At 38.7% G+C, this 17828-nt stretch overlaps 1 protein-coding gene across 26 annotated transcripts in view; it reads left to right on the top strand.

Moving 5' to 3' along the window:
- SNX7 (sorting nexin 7) overlaps positions 1 to 17828 on the top strand; it is a 306908-nt gene that overhangs the window by 61785 nt on the left and 227295 nt on the right. For 22 of the 26 annotated variants that reach the window (XR_014844668.1, XR_014844667.1, XR_014844669.1 and 19 more), the window contains one exon: positions 16151 to 16303. Coding sequence is in view for 23 of the 26 variants with exons in the window: in XM_085023877.1 (XP_084880003.1) it covers positions 16151 to 16303 (153 nt within the window). In the remaining 3 variants the exon portion in view is untranslated. Of the gene's footprint in view, positions 1 to 5804; positions 7231 to 16102; positions 16304 to 17828 lie in introns of those variants that run through there. The other 4 variants (XM_085023884.1, XM_085023886.1, XM_021090769.2 and 1 more) reach the window with 2 other exon arrangements.

Here is a 17828-nt window from a genome sequence, read left to right as displayed (position 1 = left end):
ATTATTACATAGAGTTTTATTTTAACCAGACCAGTGTGTTATGCTAAAACCAGTTAATGATGATGATTAAATAAAAGAGCTACTTCTCGTGTGCCAGGCAGAGTTCTAAGTGTTCTATGTGTGTTATCTCACTCAAGTCTCACACAACACAGTGAAGTAGATGCTATTATTTTCCTCACTTGACAAACTGAGGCATAGAGACATAAAAATTACTGGCTCAATACTGCACATGTAGAAGTTGTCGAGGCTGGACTCCAAAAATCGCACCAAGAACTTGAAAACTAGACACTAGGGTAACGTCTAAAAAGATACTTCTCAATATGCTTCGCGTAACTAATACCAGTCAGAGTTTGCATGCGTGATAAATTATTTTTGCCATTCTTGCCGCAGAACTTTATTGGTGCTTTGAAATAGCCTGTGATAGTGAATTGGCAGTTTTAATGATACGAATTTTAGAGCAAATTGACCTGCCTTGCTTCTCTCTCAGTAAAGAGATTGTGAAATGAGTTAAGGAGGTACAGCGTATGCTGGTGGTTCTCAATAGCAGTGTGGCTGGGGAGGAGGGTAAGAGTTTTGGGGCCCCAGGTGCCTTTGGAGAATATACTACAAACTTCTAGAACTTCCATCCTTCCCAGGAAGCAGGTTCTGTAGGGGCTGAGACACTCTGATAGAGAAGCTTTTAATCAAAATGAGTAAGAAAAAGGACAGAGAAGTGCATCCAGAGCAAATTTTTAATGCATTAGAAGACCTGCCACAGACTCTTAAGGCCTGGAAAATGCTGAACACATTCCGCATATTCCATTAATGAGGACACACACATAAGCCCTGTGTGGTCATCACTGTCACATGCAGAATACAAATGTCAGGCTACCCTGCTGCAAGTTTCCTGGAGAAGATTCCTCACCAAAAGACAAGGTTTTCGTCCAAAGTCAAATTGTTAGTTACAACATTTAGATTAACTTATTCTTGCACATTTAAGATCACACACGTATGAATGTGTAGTTCTTGCATAATACATTAAATAACACATTCATGTAGAAATATCACCATTTCCCACTCCCACATGTACCCTCGACACTTTTTGAGTCATCTCACACTCTCTTTTATTAGACGAGGTTATATGCGCTGTTCAACAACCAGGAAAAAGGAGCTCAGAGTTTCTGTGTCTCTCACTTTTGAGTCCCGATATGATGTGTCTCTACAGATGTCATCCCCAACTACCAGTGCTCCCTAAAGCACAGTAGGAATGTCAACATTTCATTTGTCCCAAAAGTAACATAAGCAATTAGCATGTTGCTTAAAAAGAAACAAAAAAACCGAAAGTGATTTATTTGACTAGATAATATTTTGCATGATAAAAAATTCAGAAATTTTTAAAAACACATTTAATGAAAAGCTTCCTCCCCACCTCCGTATCCTATCTTCCCAATCCCCACTGCCCACTTTACAACTACATAATCTTGTTAGTTGCTTTCAGGGTGCTTTATGGATTTACAACAAATGCAAACAGGCACTCTGATTTTACTCTTATTATGAATGCACTCATGTGCCATAAAGGTTTCTGCACTTTGCTTTATTAATATATATCTCAGCGATCACACCAGTTATTGGCCTTTTATAGCTGCATAGTCTTCTGTTGAATGGATGTACCACAATTTATTTTATGTGACTCCTACTGGTGAACATTTATTTCCAGCTTTTTGCTGCTATGAACAATGATCCAGTGAGTAACCTTGTACATGTATTATTCTGTGAATGTCTCAGTAGATCTACAGAATAAATACCTATAAGTGAAATTGCTGTGTGAGAGACTATTCAATTTTTTTTTTAATTTTAATTTTTTTTGTCTTTTTGTGGCTGCACCTGAGGTATGTGGAAGCTCCCAGGATAGGGGTCAAATCAGAGCTGTGGCTGCAGGTCACAGCCACAGCAATGCAGGATCTGAGCCACATCTGCAGCCTACACCATCACAGCAACAGTGCATCCTTAACCCACTGAGCAAAGCCAGGAATCGAACCTGCATCCTCATGGATACTTATTGGCTTCTTAACCCACTGAGCCGCAACGGGAATTCTGAGACTATTCGACTTTGACAGTTCATTGTTAATTGTGCAGTCTTGGACAAGTTAGCTAACCTTTCCTTGACTTTGTTTCTTAGTTTGTAGAACAGAGGAGGGAAATAATGTACCTAGCTCATAGAGCTAAATGTGTAACACATTTAAGTGCTTATAATAGTGCTTGGTACAAAGGAAGGACTAAAAGAATTAGGTGCTGTTATTTTTGTTGATGTTATTTTTATTCCTACCAAGTTAGTTTCTACTGGGAGAGCTATTTGCAGCTTCCTCAGCATGTTTGATTGCTTGTTTGCTCTTGTACCCCACACCCCAACTTTGTCAATGTGGTTAAACTAGAATTGTTGTCATCTCATAAGTGAAAAGTAGTATCCCCTTGGAGTTTGTTTCTTTTGTTTTTTTAGGACCGCACCCCCAGTGTATGAAAATTTCTAGGCTATGGGTTGAATCGGAGCTGCAGCTGTAAGGCCTGTGTCACAGCCACAGCAACGCCAGATCCTTAACCTACTGAGCGAGGCCAGGTGTTGAACCCAAGTCCTCATGGGTTCATTACCATTGCACCATAACAGGAACTCCTCCGCTTTTAGTTTTAATTTGTATATCTTGTGATGAACAAAGCTAAGCATTTTTTATATGTTTAAGTACATTTTGTATTTCTTTTTTTGTAATTGTCTGCTTTTTGCTTATTAGAATATTAATTCTTGGTCTGTTCCTGGCTTTTAAGTGATTATTAGAGAAATTAGTCCTTTTTTGTACTATATTTTAATTTTCTTTATAGTGATTTTTGCTATGTAGAAATATTTAGGTTTTTTGTTTGTTTGGTTGGGTTTTTTTTTGGTCTTTTGTCTTTCTTTTAGGGCCAAGGAGGTTTCCAGGCTAGGGGTCTAATCGGAGCTGTTGCCACCAGCCTACCCCAGGGCCACAGCAACGCTAGATCTGAGCCGAGTCTGTGACCTACACCACAGCTCACGGCAATGTCAGATCCTTAACCCACTGAGCAAGGCCAGGGATTGAACCCTAAACCTCATGGTTCCTAGTCGGATTCTTTTTCCGCTGTGCCACAACGGGAACATCTAGTCTTTATTAAGTAAGATTTATCTGTCTTTTTCTAAAGGATTTTACTTTTAAGTACAAATTAAGATGACAGAATTGTCTCACCTTTCTTTTATTAATTTTTGGGGTTTGTTTTACATTTGAATCCTTGAGTCATTTGGAATTAATTCTGGCTGTAAATATGACATGTGGATTCAACTATATATTTTTAGATAATTGTCCAGTTGTGCTGAAACTGTCTGTTGAGCAATCATATTTTTCCCAGTACTTTGTAGTGCTACCTTGGAAATATACTTAATTTGTATTGTCACATGCAGTTGCCTGGAGGCTTTCTATATGTTCCCTCCATCTGCCTTTTAAGCATCAGAACTGTACTGTTTCAATAATGGAGGTTTTAGATTGTTTTTTCTTCTTCTTCTTTTTTTGTTTTTTGTTTTTTGTTTTTTTAGGGCCACACCCTCAGCATATGGAAGATTCCAGGCTAAGGATTTAATCAGAGCTGTAGCTGCCGTCCTACACCATAGCCACAGAAACGTGGGATATGAGCCACGTCTGTGACCTACACCACAGCTCACTGCAACGCTGGATCCTTAACCCACTGAGCAAGGCCAGGGATTGAACCTGTGTCCTCATGGATCCCAGTAGGGCTTGTTAACCACTGAGCTGTGATGGGAACTCCATAGACCATGTTTTAAATGTGGTGGGACTTGTCTATCCCTGCTTGTTCCTGGGCCAGAGATTCAACCTGAGCCATAGCAGTGACAGCACTGGATCTCAACTGCTAGGTTACCAGAGAATTCCTGTAGTGCTTTAAAATTAAACTAATACTTATTCATAGTGATATTCAAACACTTGAATTATGAGTTTATTTCCTTAAAATGATTACTGTATTGTCTCCCTTAAAAAAAAAGGTCATAATCAGTAAACCACTATCTATATGCAAAAATATCATTAATTGAATTTTTTCAAGCTAATACTTCTTCCAAAATACCATCATGTTTTTAGAATGAATTCATTGAAAATAATGTTGAAGGCTTTCTGGGGAAACACATAAAAGCAGATTTATTAAAGAATACTTTTTTAAGGGGAACACATAAAATCTATTACTTGAGTGCTTATGCTATTCCAGTTATACTGGTCACAGCTTTCTAGAGCTGTGGGGAGTAATATGGTGCCCACTAACTGCATGTGGTTATTTACATTTAAATTTGAATCAATTGGAGTTCCTGTCGTGGCTCACTGTTTAACGAACCTGACTAGTAACCATGAGGTTGCGGGTTCAATCCCTGGCCTCACTCAGTGGGTTAAGGATCCAGTGCTGCCATGAGCTGTGGTGTAGGTTGCAGACATGGCTCGGATCTGGTATTGCTGTGGCATAGGACAGCGGCTACAGCTCTGATTGGACCTCTAGCCTGAGAATCTCCATATGCTGCAAATAAAAATAAATGTGAATCAATTAAAACTAAATACAGTGAAAAAAATTCTTCATTTGCGCTGGCTGCATCCTGGAGTCATATGTGGCTGTTGCTACTGTTTGGGGCGCTCCAGAATAGAGCATCTCTATCATCACAGAAAATTCTGTTGGCCAGCTTTGTTTTAGCCTGTGTTGCAATATTAAAGGCTGTTTTTGATGTGTGGTAGGTTGGTTGATTGATTTAAAGAGGAAAGATCCTGTTTAAGGAAGGTTTTAGCTTTGGTAGGGATTCAGATGGAAGAGAGAGAAATTCCCTTGATTAAGGGAATTCCCTTGATTAAAAAGCATAACATACACAGTACTTCAGCCAAGAGAAGATTTCAGTCCCTAGACTTCTTGATCATGTACTCTATCACCGAAATATTTTTGAGCACACCTCCTAATATGTATACATTTTTAAATGCACAAATTATCCACACTTGCACTACTATACCCGTACGTTTTATCTGTGCTATAAGCTATGCATGTAAGTTACAAACATGACCTAAGAGTTAATTAATTGTAAGGTACACACTTCCAGTTATAAAGTCAGTCATGGGGATGTGGCGAATAAGGTGGTGATTATAGTTAATAATGCTGTGTTGTGTATTCGAGACTCACTAAGAGCAGATCTTAAAAATTCAACAGTTCTCATCACAGGAAGAAAAAGTTGTAACGTGTGGGGATGGATGTTAACTAGACTTATTTTAGTCATCACTGCTCAGTATGTACAAATATCAAATAACGAATATATGAATATATGAAACAAATGTCATATTATATGTTAATATATAAAACAAATGTCATATGTGAATTAAAAACAGTTAAATATAAATGGAGGATCCTTCATGCGGCTCTCTGAGCTAATATATATGCCTTGAAGGTCAGGTGCCCCAAGTGGAATTTTGTAAAATAGTAGAGGTGGATCACAAATGAGAGAATCTGGATCCTGGGAAGAAGTTACCAAAGTTACTTAAACCTCACAAAACAGTCCTTTTGTTGTTGTTGTTAATTAGGAAAAATTGTGTTTGCTTCACCATATATAGTGAGAATTGAAGGAGATAATATGTGAGATATTGGTTGGTTAACTAGTGAATAAACATACTTCGTGACAGACAACTGAATAGCCTGCGAAGGTCTGTGAAGTCATTCTGTTTAGATTTGTCTTTGAAATAATTTTTAACCTGAGTAAAACCTAATGGTAGGATGGCATGTTGCTTTTCTAGGCTGAGAGTATCTTCTTCAGAAACAAATACAGGAAATTATCATATCTAAAGAGTCAAAAGACCTGGATTTAAAAGTTAAAAAAAAAAAAAAAATTCAGGAGCCAAATCATTTTAAAAGGTTTATATTAAAGAACTCCTGGAAGCACCTGGAAAAAATGAATCCTCTTCTGCCCAACGTATATTTACTGTGCCTTTGTTGTGCAACGGACTCATAGGCAATCTCTACATTTCCTAAACTGGGACTGTTTAAATAATTGGCTCTCTGTTGCCTCCGGTGTCACAGGAAATTATGATTATTCCTTATGTGAAGGATGTTTAATGGTGTTGGAGGTACTGACTGGAATGGTGAGGCACCAACTACATTTGCGGGTGTTTTATGACTTGTCATTTTTAGCAAATGCATTGTATTCTACTGAACAAGTTCCATTTGGATAACAACATTGGCAAAAGTTTCTATTTTTTAAGAAAAATGTGTATTATACAGTATATAAAAAAAGGTGCTCACATGTAGTACTCACATGTATGCCTGAGGAACATTGTATCATCAAGCATCTAATTTTTCAGACACATCCTTTCCTCTCTCACAGATCAAAAAATAATATAATTTTATTGTTAAGAGCGCTCTTATCTCTCCCCTGCAATCTAATTAATACTTGTTAAGAGGAGGTAGCTGTCAGATTAGAACTGAGTTTTTGAATTTTCCATTGTCTCCTGATGGAGTGGCAATCTAAATCTTTTTATTTAGGTATATTATTTTCAAGAACTTTTCGAAATGATAATTTCCCAGCTTTTCTGATTATGAAGAGAAGTTTTTAGCATTTGAATAAATAGACTGAATGGTTAATTTTTTCCGTAAAAGGAAATAATAGAGAAGCCGTTTCAGAAAGAAACCGATGAAGATATTTTTAAGTAAGAATAGCTATTATCCTCAAATTGTATTGTTTTGCTGACAAATGTTGGTGATACAGGCCTTTAGGTTAGGTACAGGCACCGTGTAAATTTCTGTGATATCTCAATGTGTAATAAGAACAGTCCTTGAGAAGGAAGGAGGGAAACAAGCCTAGATTCATTACTAATATTTCACTTTTCTGAAATTGTTCATTTATTCTACAAGTGTTTATCAAATTTCTGCATAGTAAGTACTGAGGATATAATGGTCAAAAGACAGACACATGACGCATGTTAGAATTTGTATTCTAACAGGGAAGTTAGTTCCAATGAATGTTAAGGAGATGAACCGAGATAGGAAAGTAGTAAAAATATACCTACTTTGAGAGGGACGATCTGAGCAACCAGTATTTAGACTGGAAGTTAAACAAAGGAAACCTATCTAGAAGATGTAAAATAGAATAATTTTTAGAAAACTCGCTCTTTATTGTCTTCTTTATATCGCTCAATAAAGTTTAAACTTTTTTTTCCCCAAAAAGCATGTTTTCTTCACCTTCTCATACACCTTCTCATAAATTTATTTCAAGTACCTTTTGTTTGTAGTTATCATAAATTATATATGTGAGCAATATTTATTTTCTAAGTTTTTTTTTTTTTTTGGCCAGAGTATAGGAATGTAATTCACTTTTGCGTATTTATCTTATATCTAGCAATCTTCCAAATTATTTTCGATTGTAACAATTTCTTTGTACACTCTTTGGGATTTTCTATGTAGAAAATCTTATGGGTGCATATTGATAGTTTTGTTTCATTTATTCAGTCTTTATACTTTATATATTTTTTTTCATTTCGTACTGAGCTGGCTAAAAAATACATTGTAAAGTTATTAGTGATGGGACAGCCTTGTCATTATCCCTGATGCTAAAGTAAACACTCTCAGAATTTTTTCATTAGTAAAAAATCTCATTACTAATATTTATATATATATATTTTTTCTTTTTATGGCTGCACTTGCAGCATGTGGAAGTTCCTGGGCCAGGGGTTGAATAGGAGCTGCAGCTGCTGGCCTACACCACAGCTCACAGCAACGCAGGATCTTTAACCCACTGAGCGAGGCCAGGGATCGAACCTGAGTCCTCATGAATACTAGTCAGGTTCGTAACCTGCTAAGCCACATCAGGAACTCTCTAATATCTTTTTTTATAAAGTTAATAAATACTATTAAAGTAATTTTCTGTGAAAAAAATTTTTCTTTTTATATTTTAATCATTTGGTTAAAGACAGTTAATAAACTATTTGCACGAATTTATATTACTTTTCTATAAAAATAGATCTACTTCTGATGATTCTTATGGGAAGATATGTTCTTGCAAATGCGATTTGTAAGAGTAATAGAAAATTAAAATCTATAAAGGCTCATTTTAGTAAAAATTATGAAAATATTATGGGGTTTCTGGATTGGTTTCACTTTCTAAAGTCAGCTTTGAGGAAATAAGGTGGAAAACCTCCAAGGTGATTAAATGAGTTTGAGGGATTGAAGGCACCTGTGGTTGCCTTCGCAGCACAAGTGCTTCAAAAATTAACTGTTAATGTAATGATCTATAATAATTGATCCACAGGCTGTCCCATTAGAACATAGGTTTTATTTCCCAGCAATAATGAATGATCTGCCTGGATTCATCCAAGTTATTTTACCCACTTTCCCACATGACCAAGGACAGACAGTCATAACATGATATGACCAAGGTTCAGAGCCATAACTGATGTTGATGGAACCAGTGCATCTGTTCCTGGCCCTTCTAACCATCAGGCCATTCTCTAGGATGCCTCTGAGTTGATGGGATGTGACATGAACCTCATGCATCTTTTATTCTTTGATTTGACACCCACCTCTTAGACCATGTTTTTCATGGATGGGAAATAAGGATAGTAATCAAATATTACCTTAAAATGTAGTATGCTGGCATTCCCATCATGGTTCAGTGGTTAATGAACCCGACTAGTATCCATGAGGGCGCAGGTTTGATCCCTGGCCTCGCTTAGTGGGTTAAGGATCCAGCGTTGACATGAGCTGTGGTGTAGATCACAGATACAGCTCGGATCTGGCGTTTCTGTGGCTGTGATGTAGGCCCGCTGTACAACTCCAATGTGAACCCTAGCCTGGGAACCTCCATATGCCACGGGTGTAGCCCTAAAGAGACAAAAGACATAAAATAAGACATAACATGTTGATCATGATGGACTTACTATTTTTAGCATAATTTTTTTTCTTCATTGTTCCTTTAATTTTTTTTTTCTCTGAGACTCTGATTCTCAGGGATCAGTACCTTTTTATTTCACTTTGAAAAACTGCAGTAGGAACTTTTAGTGAAACATGTCCCGAGGTTGACGTCTCAGAGTTGATGGACGTGTACCTCTGTCTGCAAGACTATTACTGTTGCCTTCAGGCCTTCATTTCCTATCTCACCCCACCCCACCTGTTCTTCCAGTTAATGTTGCCCAGTTAAAAAGGTCAGGTAATCTTACCTTTCTTCCCGATACGATACCCACACTTAGGCAATAGCCATCCCTTCCTGATTTTGCCTTCCAGCCTCTTTTCTCCTCTCAGTATCAGGAATCTTACTGTTACTGCTTCCCTCATTCTCTTCCCCTGTTTTCCATTAAAATTCAACACACACCCCACCCCAACAAGGTAAACCCTTTAGTACCTGGCAGTGCCTGCCTCTTTTCCTCTCTTGCTATTCCCCTACTCACTGAAATTTTTAGAAACTTCAAAGCAAACATGCTTCTAAGACCATACACCCAATTTGCTTTCCATGAAATGCCCTTCACATTCTCTTTATCCAATTTTTTAAAATTCTCTACTTAGGCGTGAGTCCTTGAGGACAAGATCTGTTTTTTCACCCTCCATTTAGTTCCTACCTCAGACTAGATGCATAGTGAGTGGGAATGAACCAAAGCCTCCGTGTCCTCTTTTATTGCTGTCTCAGTGTAGATTAATTGGTCTCCCTTCTTCCCCTCCTCCTCCCTTTCTCTTCTAAGCACCCCTGCGTTATCTCTGACTCAGGAATCTATCTCTAGTAAACCTCAGGTCTGGTCGAAAACTGAGTAGCTTCCCCTTTCCTACAGCATCCTTTTCATGCTCAGTATCAGTTACACCCCCTAGTGGTCAGTCTTCCATCAGCCAATGCAGCTGCATTTCCCAGGTTTCTCCTCACCCACCTCCAGCCTCCAAACCTATCTCTTCTCTATTCTTTTGTCACAGTAGGTAACATAAAGTATACCGTGTGGTTTTGTTCATGTCATGCCTTCATCCAGCTTTTTCTTCCCCATTCGCTGCCTAGCAAATTAACAGAATGTCCCCTATGCTAGTTGGAATTAATCCTCTGATGTGTATCTTTCTATAACTTTGTTTTCCCTCCATTATGATATTAGCGCATTCTGCTTTGTATTATAGCCTTCGGCGTTTGTTTTGTTTTTGCATATCTGTATTCTAATAGTGAACACACTCCTTGAGGTAAGAGTGAATCAGTTTAACAGGTTAGCTTGATGCTATTCAGTCTCTATGGAAAGAGCATGTGTTTTGACTTAGGTGGACTTTGGATTGAATCTCTGCGATGCTACAAAAAGCTATGTGATCACTTTTCTTTCTCCTAGTTTCCCAGCCGGTTAAAAGCAGATCATACTAGCAGATTTGCAGCGTTATTATGCAGATTAAATGAAATAATGTGTGTAAAGTATATAGCTTAATGCAATGGCCCATGGCAGAAATACAGCAAATGGTTATTATTACTGCTGTTGTTCCTGGTATGATAGTTACTCTCTATCGAAGAAGGATATTATTGTGTTTGCCTGAGTTCTTAGTATTAATGGTTTTCATTTAATTTTGTGACTAATTTCCAGCTGAATATAACTGAAGCTAGAAATTACCCGTTAGCCTGGCTGTTAAATATAAATCTTTATTTTTCACTGTATTATAGTCTTTTATTACTTATTCTGATATTACAACATTTTCCTGGCAAAAAGGATTGCTTGCTTCTTCAGTTTTTCCACCAACAGAGGGCCAGGTAGTTTCCAGAATTTGTGAAATGAATGATTCAAACTTTAATCCTTCCAAATGCAGTCTTTTCTATGCTATTTTGCAGTAGAAACTATGAATTGAATTTCCTTCTTTCAGAGTTATTGAAACCTGCTGTATGGGTAGAGGGGTGCTGAAGCCACTCCAGCAGCTTCTTCGGCCTGTCTGGTTCCTAACATGTTACTTCCCTACGTTAGTGAAATTGTGTTCAGTGTTTATGTTCAGAGCCTGGGTTGCGCCATCTAAATGCACAGTTCCTTGTAGCAGAGAACTTGCAAAAATTGCAGTCAGCTAAGGGAAGGGAAATCTAATAACATCCCTTTATAAATTGGCATGAAAGATATGGTCCAGATCACTCTTAATTTGAATTAAGTGTTTTGTGCTTGTTATCAATTAGTTTCTTAGAACTAAAATCATAGGAAGACGATTCAGTGTGAAGAAATAACCAATCTCTCTTTCCTCCTTTTCTGAGATAATGATGAAAGAATTAAATTAAAAAAAATGCTCTCTCTCTCTATATATATATGTATATAAAATCACAAAAAATGACAAGACTTGATCATATATATTTAGAATACATATATATATATATCATTCTTTACATTTTTTTTAATTTCCCACTGTACAACAAGGGGATCAAGTTATCTTTACATGTATACATTACAATTACATTTTTTTTCCCCACCCTTTGTTCTGTTGCAACATGAGTATCTAGACAAAGTTCTCAATGTTATTCAGCAGGATCTCCTTGTAAATCTATTCTAAGTTGTGTCTGATAAGCCCAAGCTCCCGATCCCTCCCACTCCCTCCCCCTCCCGTCAGGCAGCCACAAGTCTCTTCTCCAAGTCCATGATTTTCTCTTCTGAGGAGATGTTCATGTTATAAGTGATATCATATGGTATTTGTCTTTCTGGCTCATTTCACTCAGGATGAGAGTCTCTAGTTCCATCCATGTTGCTGCAAATGGCATGATGTCATTCTTTTTTATGGCTGAGTAGTAGTCCATTGTGTATATATACCACTTCTTCCGAATCCAATCCTCTGTTGATGGACATTTGGATTGTTTCCATGTCCTGGCTATTGTGAATAGTGCTGCAATGAGCATGTGGGTGCATGTATCTCTCTTAAGTAGAGTTTTGTCCGGATAGATGCCCAAGAGTGGGATTGCAGGGTCATATGGAAGTTCTATGTATAGATTTCTAAGGTATCTCCAAACTGTTCTCCATAGTGGCTGTACCAGTTTACATTCCCACCAACAGTGCAGGAGGGTTCCCTTTTCTCCACAGCCCCTCCAGCACTTGTTATTTGTGGATTTATTAATGATGGCCATTCTGACTGGTGTGAGGTGGTATCTCATGGTAGTTTTGATTTGCATTTCTCTTATAATCAGCGATGTTGAGCATTTTTTCATGTGTTTGCTGGCCATCTGTATATCTTCTTTGGAGAACTGTCTATTCAGGTCTTTTGCCCATTTTTCCATTGATTGATTGGCTTTTTTGCTGTTGGGTTGTATAAGTTGTTTATATATTCTAGAGATTACGCCCTTGTCCATTGCATCATTTGAAACTATTTTCTCCCATTCTGTAAGTTGTCTTTTTGTTTTCTTTTTGGTTTCCCTTGCTGTGCAAAAGCTTTTCAGTTTGATGAGGTCCCATGGGTTTATTTTTGCTCTAGTTTCTATTGCTTTGGGAGACTGACCTGAGAAAATATTCATGATGTTGATGTCAGAGAGTGTTTTGCCTGTGTTTTCTTCTAGGAGTTTGATGGTGTCCTGTCGTATATTTAAGTCTTTCAGCCATTTGGAGTTTATTTTTGTGCATGGTGTGAGGGTGTGTTCTAGTTTCATTGCTTTGCATGCAGCTGTCCAGGTTTCCCAGCAATGCTTGCTGAATAGACTTTCTTTTTCCCATTTTATGTTCTTGCCTCCCATGTCAAAGAATAATTGACCATAGGTGTCAGGGTTTATTTCTGGGTTCTCTATTCTGTTCCATTGGTCTGTCTGTCTGTTTTGATACCAGTACCACACTGTTTTGATGACTGTGGCTTTGTAGTATTTCTTGAAGTCTGGGAGAGTTATGCCTCCTGCTTGGTTTTTGTTTCTCAGGATTGCTTTGGCGATTCTGGGTCTTTTGTGGTTCCATATAAATGTTTGGATTCTTTGTTCTAGTTCTGTGAAAAATGTCATGGGTAATTTGATAGGGATTGCATTGAATCTGTAGATTGCTTTGGGTAGGATGGCCATTTTTACAATGTTGATTTTTCCAACCCAGGAACATGGACTATCTTTCCATTTCTTTACATCTTCTTTGATTTCTTTGATTAAAGTTTTATAGTTCTCGGCATATAGGTCCTTTACCTCCTTGGTCAGGTGTCTACATTCTTGAGAATAAGTCAAGAAGTAGCACTAGACAGTAACTTAAGACCCAGACCTTGGCAAAGGAATGGCATATTTCCAGAGACCAAAATACTGGAAAAGAGGGGGAGTCAGCTTCCATTGCACCAGTTGATGATGGTGGTGGCGGTGGAGATGGTAGTAGATAATGTTTAGTAGGAAAATTGTCAGGCACTGTGCACATCAACAGACGTTCATTATCTCAGGCAATTTTCATAAGAAATCTCTGAGTTAGGTATTGTTATTTTTATATTCATTTTACAGACAGAAACGAGGGCTTCAAAAGGTCATCTTACCCAATGTCACATAGCTCATGAACGTCAGAAGTGGGGTCTGAGGTCGGTGAACCTATCGTTAGTTGTCTTAATCCCAATGTCATACTGATAAGGCTGCAGACTTTCTGTTGATGGTAGTGAAGTCAGACAGGACAGGACTTCATTAGGAATGCATAGCTCTTGGCCAGAGCAGAAGCACCCACCAGAGCAGAAGCCTCACTGTCACGAGCAAGGGCTTTTAGAAGGGGCAGTTGCAGACAGACAAAGGGAAGACTTTGTCATAAATCCCTCATGGCAGTGACACCATTTTAAACTCCATCAGGAGTGGAGGGAAGATAGACTATATGAACTTAGATACTGTGTTTCCTGAAACCACTTTCAGTAAAGCACTCTGCCGGTAAGCGCACTCCAGGGCATAGTAGTTTTAGACTGCAAGACCAAAGCGGAGGAGAATAACAGTGCAATTACAGCTGGGCTAAGTACCTCTTGATCTTAGATGTTGAGAAGACATTTTTCTAATCTGGCTATGAAATCGGCAAGATTCCATCCAGCAACCCAGAGGAGCGTGGTTCTCTACTAGCCCCTGAGCTTTTTCCAGGTCTTATTTGAATTTGACCTGTAAGTGATTTTACCTTAGCTTATTCCCCAGCATCCACAGTCCCTCCATGAACATCGCTTTTGATAAAACTCTCTAAGAGTTAGCAAAGGAATTACTCCAAGGAGTCATACATACCCATAAAGTAGTAAATGGCCTCAGTGAAGTAGTTTACAAACAAAGTTTAAAAAAAAAAAAAAAAAAAAAAAAAAAAAAAAAAAAAAAAAACACATCCTCCCTCCACACACAAAGCGTGAAAATCAACCTTACTACTGAAATAGATCTCCCATATGTAGTAAAAGATTTATGTAATACCAACTGTCTATTCCCAGGGAGACAAAAGCAAATACGGCTAGAGTGAACTAAGTCAGAAGTGAAATTTCCTGGCGGAATAAACGAGGGCAAAGTAATATTTCAAACAAGCATTGGAAGCAAAATAACTTTTTTGATTCTAAGACATGACATTTTCCCAGGTTAGCATGTCTGTAGGGGGGGCTTCCTTAAATGAGAGCCTCTTTCACATGCTTTGAGCCAAGCTCAGTGGAAATGTGGAAGGCTCCTTTTAAAGCAGAAGCAAGACGGTGTCGTCTCTGCTTGAGTCTTCCTCGTTTTGAGTCTCACTCGATAAAATCCAAGCCCCTTTCCACAGACTGCATGGCTTAGTAGGAGCTGGTCTTCCGCTGCTTCTCTGACCTCATCTCCTAGAACCTTCCCTCTTTTTCGCTCTGCCACCTGCTATAGCTGTCTCCTCGTTCTTCTGGGACCCTCAGGACGTGCTTCCACTTCTGGGGCATTACCCTTGTTCCCTCTGCCAAGAATGCTTGGCCTACTGAGAACCCCATGCTTCTCTCTCTTGTCAACTTCAGACATTTCTTCAAGTGACTTTTTCTTATTTAGGCTTTCCCCGGTCATTTATCTAAAATTGTATCATTCTTACATTTTCTCTATCTACCTTTCTGATTCATTTTTTCTCTTTGGCATTTACCATCAACTGATAGTTCGTATTTCATTTATTTTGTTAATGGTTTGTCTTTCCCCGGTAGAGAATAAAGCTCTGGCACAAGCAGGGATTTTTGCCTGTTGTCTTCGCTGGTTGAATCTCCAAATCCTCAGAGAATGCCTGTACAGAGAAGGCATTTAATAGATGAATATTTGCTGAATATATGAATAAACATGTACATAAAATAGGTATAAATATACAAAATTAGGAGTTTTTGTCATGGCTCAGTGGAAACGAATGTGACCAGCATCTGTGAGGACACAGGTTTGATCCCTGGCCTCGCTCAGTGGGTTTCCATGAGCTGTGGTGCAGGTCGCAGGCGTGGCTTGGATCTGTCGTTGCTGTGGCTGTGGCATAAGCTGATGGCTACAGCTCCGATTTGACCCCTAGCCTGGGAACCTCCATATGCTGCAGGTTCGGCTCTAAAAAAAGACAAAAATAAAGTTATGTGCCAAATATAAAGCAGTAAATCGATGGGTTCCAGGCTCAAAAGTTGGGTGAATTGGGAAGAGGCGTGACTGTCATATCCAACCTGTCTAATGGAGCAGGGACTAGGTGTCAGGTGTCTTGAGATACAAACCTGCCACTGTTACCAGCTGAGTGAAATGTGGCCATTCCCCTGTGCCTCCAGGTTGAACTGCCTAATCTGTACAGATATTGTAATGTGTCAGTTAATTGAGTTCTGCTAAAAACAGTTGAAAAATAAGGACCAGGAAGGGAACACTAAAGATGGGAAACCCTCCTTTTAGCATAAATATTATCACCACAAATAGTGGTCATGAGAGAGTTATTGCAAAAGAATTTTGAAATAGCTTGTGGTTCAATGTCCTTTGTTTTATAATGAAGATGAAGCCCAAGGTTTGAGAAATTTAGGCCAAGTCAAGTGCTCATTGGTGGCAGACCTTAGAGCTCCACTTGACTGAGCTCATCCCTGACTGAGTTCTCCATGTCTAGTTCTCTAAATACTAGTCGTGCACATGGGAAATACTTATGACTTTGCAGAAGTATTGTTACTATTAAGCTGTTTTTTTAAAAATAATATTCAGCCTAGATTTGAAGCATTCCTTTAGTAGCAGGAATACACAGATCGGTTGATCTCTCTTTGTGATCTAATTCAGCTTACGGAAGAGATTGGAAAACTGGAAGATAAAGTGGAGTGTGCCAACAATGCCCTGAAAGCAGACTGGGAAAGATGGAGACAAAACATGCAGAATGATATCAAGTCAGCGTTTACAGATATGGCCGAGGAGAACATTTGCTATTATGAACAGGTAAGCAGTGATATGTGCTACTGCTTCCTTCTCCAAGAGTTCCCCTCTCTCTTACTTTCTGTCTTGTGTTGAAAGAGTTTGTTTTGGAACCAAGTGTCGCATTGAAAAGCTCCTTTGGTGGCTCAGGGCCCGTGGAGTTGCTGCTTGGTCGAGTAATGCGAAACCCGCCCGATGACACAAATGTCTTTATGTGGAGGAATTGTGGTGAGTTTTCATGACCAAGTACCTGATTTGAACTGTGCTGGATGTGAGGAAGAATTATGCTGCTGTTTTGTTTTGTTTGTTTTCCCTCTGTTTCCTGTGTTGAAAGGATCTGAATTCTTCAAAAGCACTTGTTCCTGCTTCCTAAGGATTCCCCCATCTTATTGCCTTTTCCTCTCCTTTCTTCTACTGTAAAGAGCTGGCAACGTGAGGTTGAAGAATGAGCAGAAAATTCGTTCAGGGCTTATACCTTGATCCCTGCCATCCCTACGTTGCTGCCTATAGTTATACACCAAAACCAAACAAGGAACATTATTTCAGTTTAGTTTAGTGCACTTGGGGTTTTTTGTTTGTTTGTCGATTCAGGAAAGATACTAGTCAACATTTTGCTTTTGAAATGATTGCTTTTATATTTTTTAACAACTAACAGTTCTGCAACGTAGTTATTATTTTAAATGAATTTTACACTGTCACTTTCTTTATCTAGCATATTCTGAACATTCTTTTCCTAGAAGGTCTATCTTAAACACACATCTTTGACCTTATCTCTGTCCAAATTAGTGACTATACCAAATTCATACATTAAGACAATTATTTTATACTTGTCTATGGGGCTTACAAGTTTAAAGGGACTTTAACATATTTTATATTGTGCAAGATTATCTGATACTGGTACTTTCACTCTACAAGAATTACTTGAGCCCTGCTAACATCAGATACTGCCTGGTTCTGGAAAGACCACAGGGTGTGAGACAAACATAATCCGTTTCTCGTGCAGTTATAGTCAGTGAGAGAAATAGTTAACACAAGACATGATAATAATAAAGTGTAAGTTCTAAGATAGAAAGACATTGCAAGGGCATCTCACCTTATCTAGGAGGACTGAAGAAGATTCCTCCAAGGCCATGTTCAAGCTGAGCCCTGAATGGTGAGTGGGTAAAGATGTGAACAAGAGAGTTCCAGGCAGAGGAAAGACATGCACAAAAGCCTGGGAGGGAGAAAGAACATGTTCAAATGCCTGAGGTTCCTTTTTGGAGGATGGTGCACTGGAGGTAGTGTTGAGTTGAAAACTGAGGCTTGCAGAGGAGGAAAAAAGTTTTTCTCAACCCTCTTAGGATCCCTGGCTAGGTCTGAAAAGGAAACTGTGACAAATGAGCAGGAGAAAAGCACACATGTTGATTTAATCTAAGTTCTTCATGGCGCAGGAGTCTTCATAAGCAAATCAAGCCCAGAAGAAACAGACCAGAGTATTTTTAGGCTAGGTTTGGGGAAGAGTGGGCTGTGGTGCAGGAATAGGATGGGTTAAGGAGCGTGGGGTAAGTGC

Source organism: Sus scrofa, chromosome 4 (assembly GCF_054392235.1).
Source record: "Sus scrofa isolate SSC_HxYL_T2T_F1_AM1 chromosome 4, Sscrofa_HxYL_maternal_Yorkshire_Landrace_v2.0, whole genome shotgun sequence".
Lineage (NCBI taxonomy): Eukaryota > Metazoa > Chordata > Mammalia > Artiodactyla > Suidae > Sus > Sus scrofa.
The sequence above is the reverse complement of the archived record's forward strand: the minus strand, read 5'-3'. Positions and strand labels throughout refer to the sequence as shown.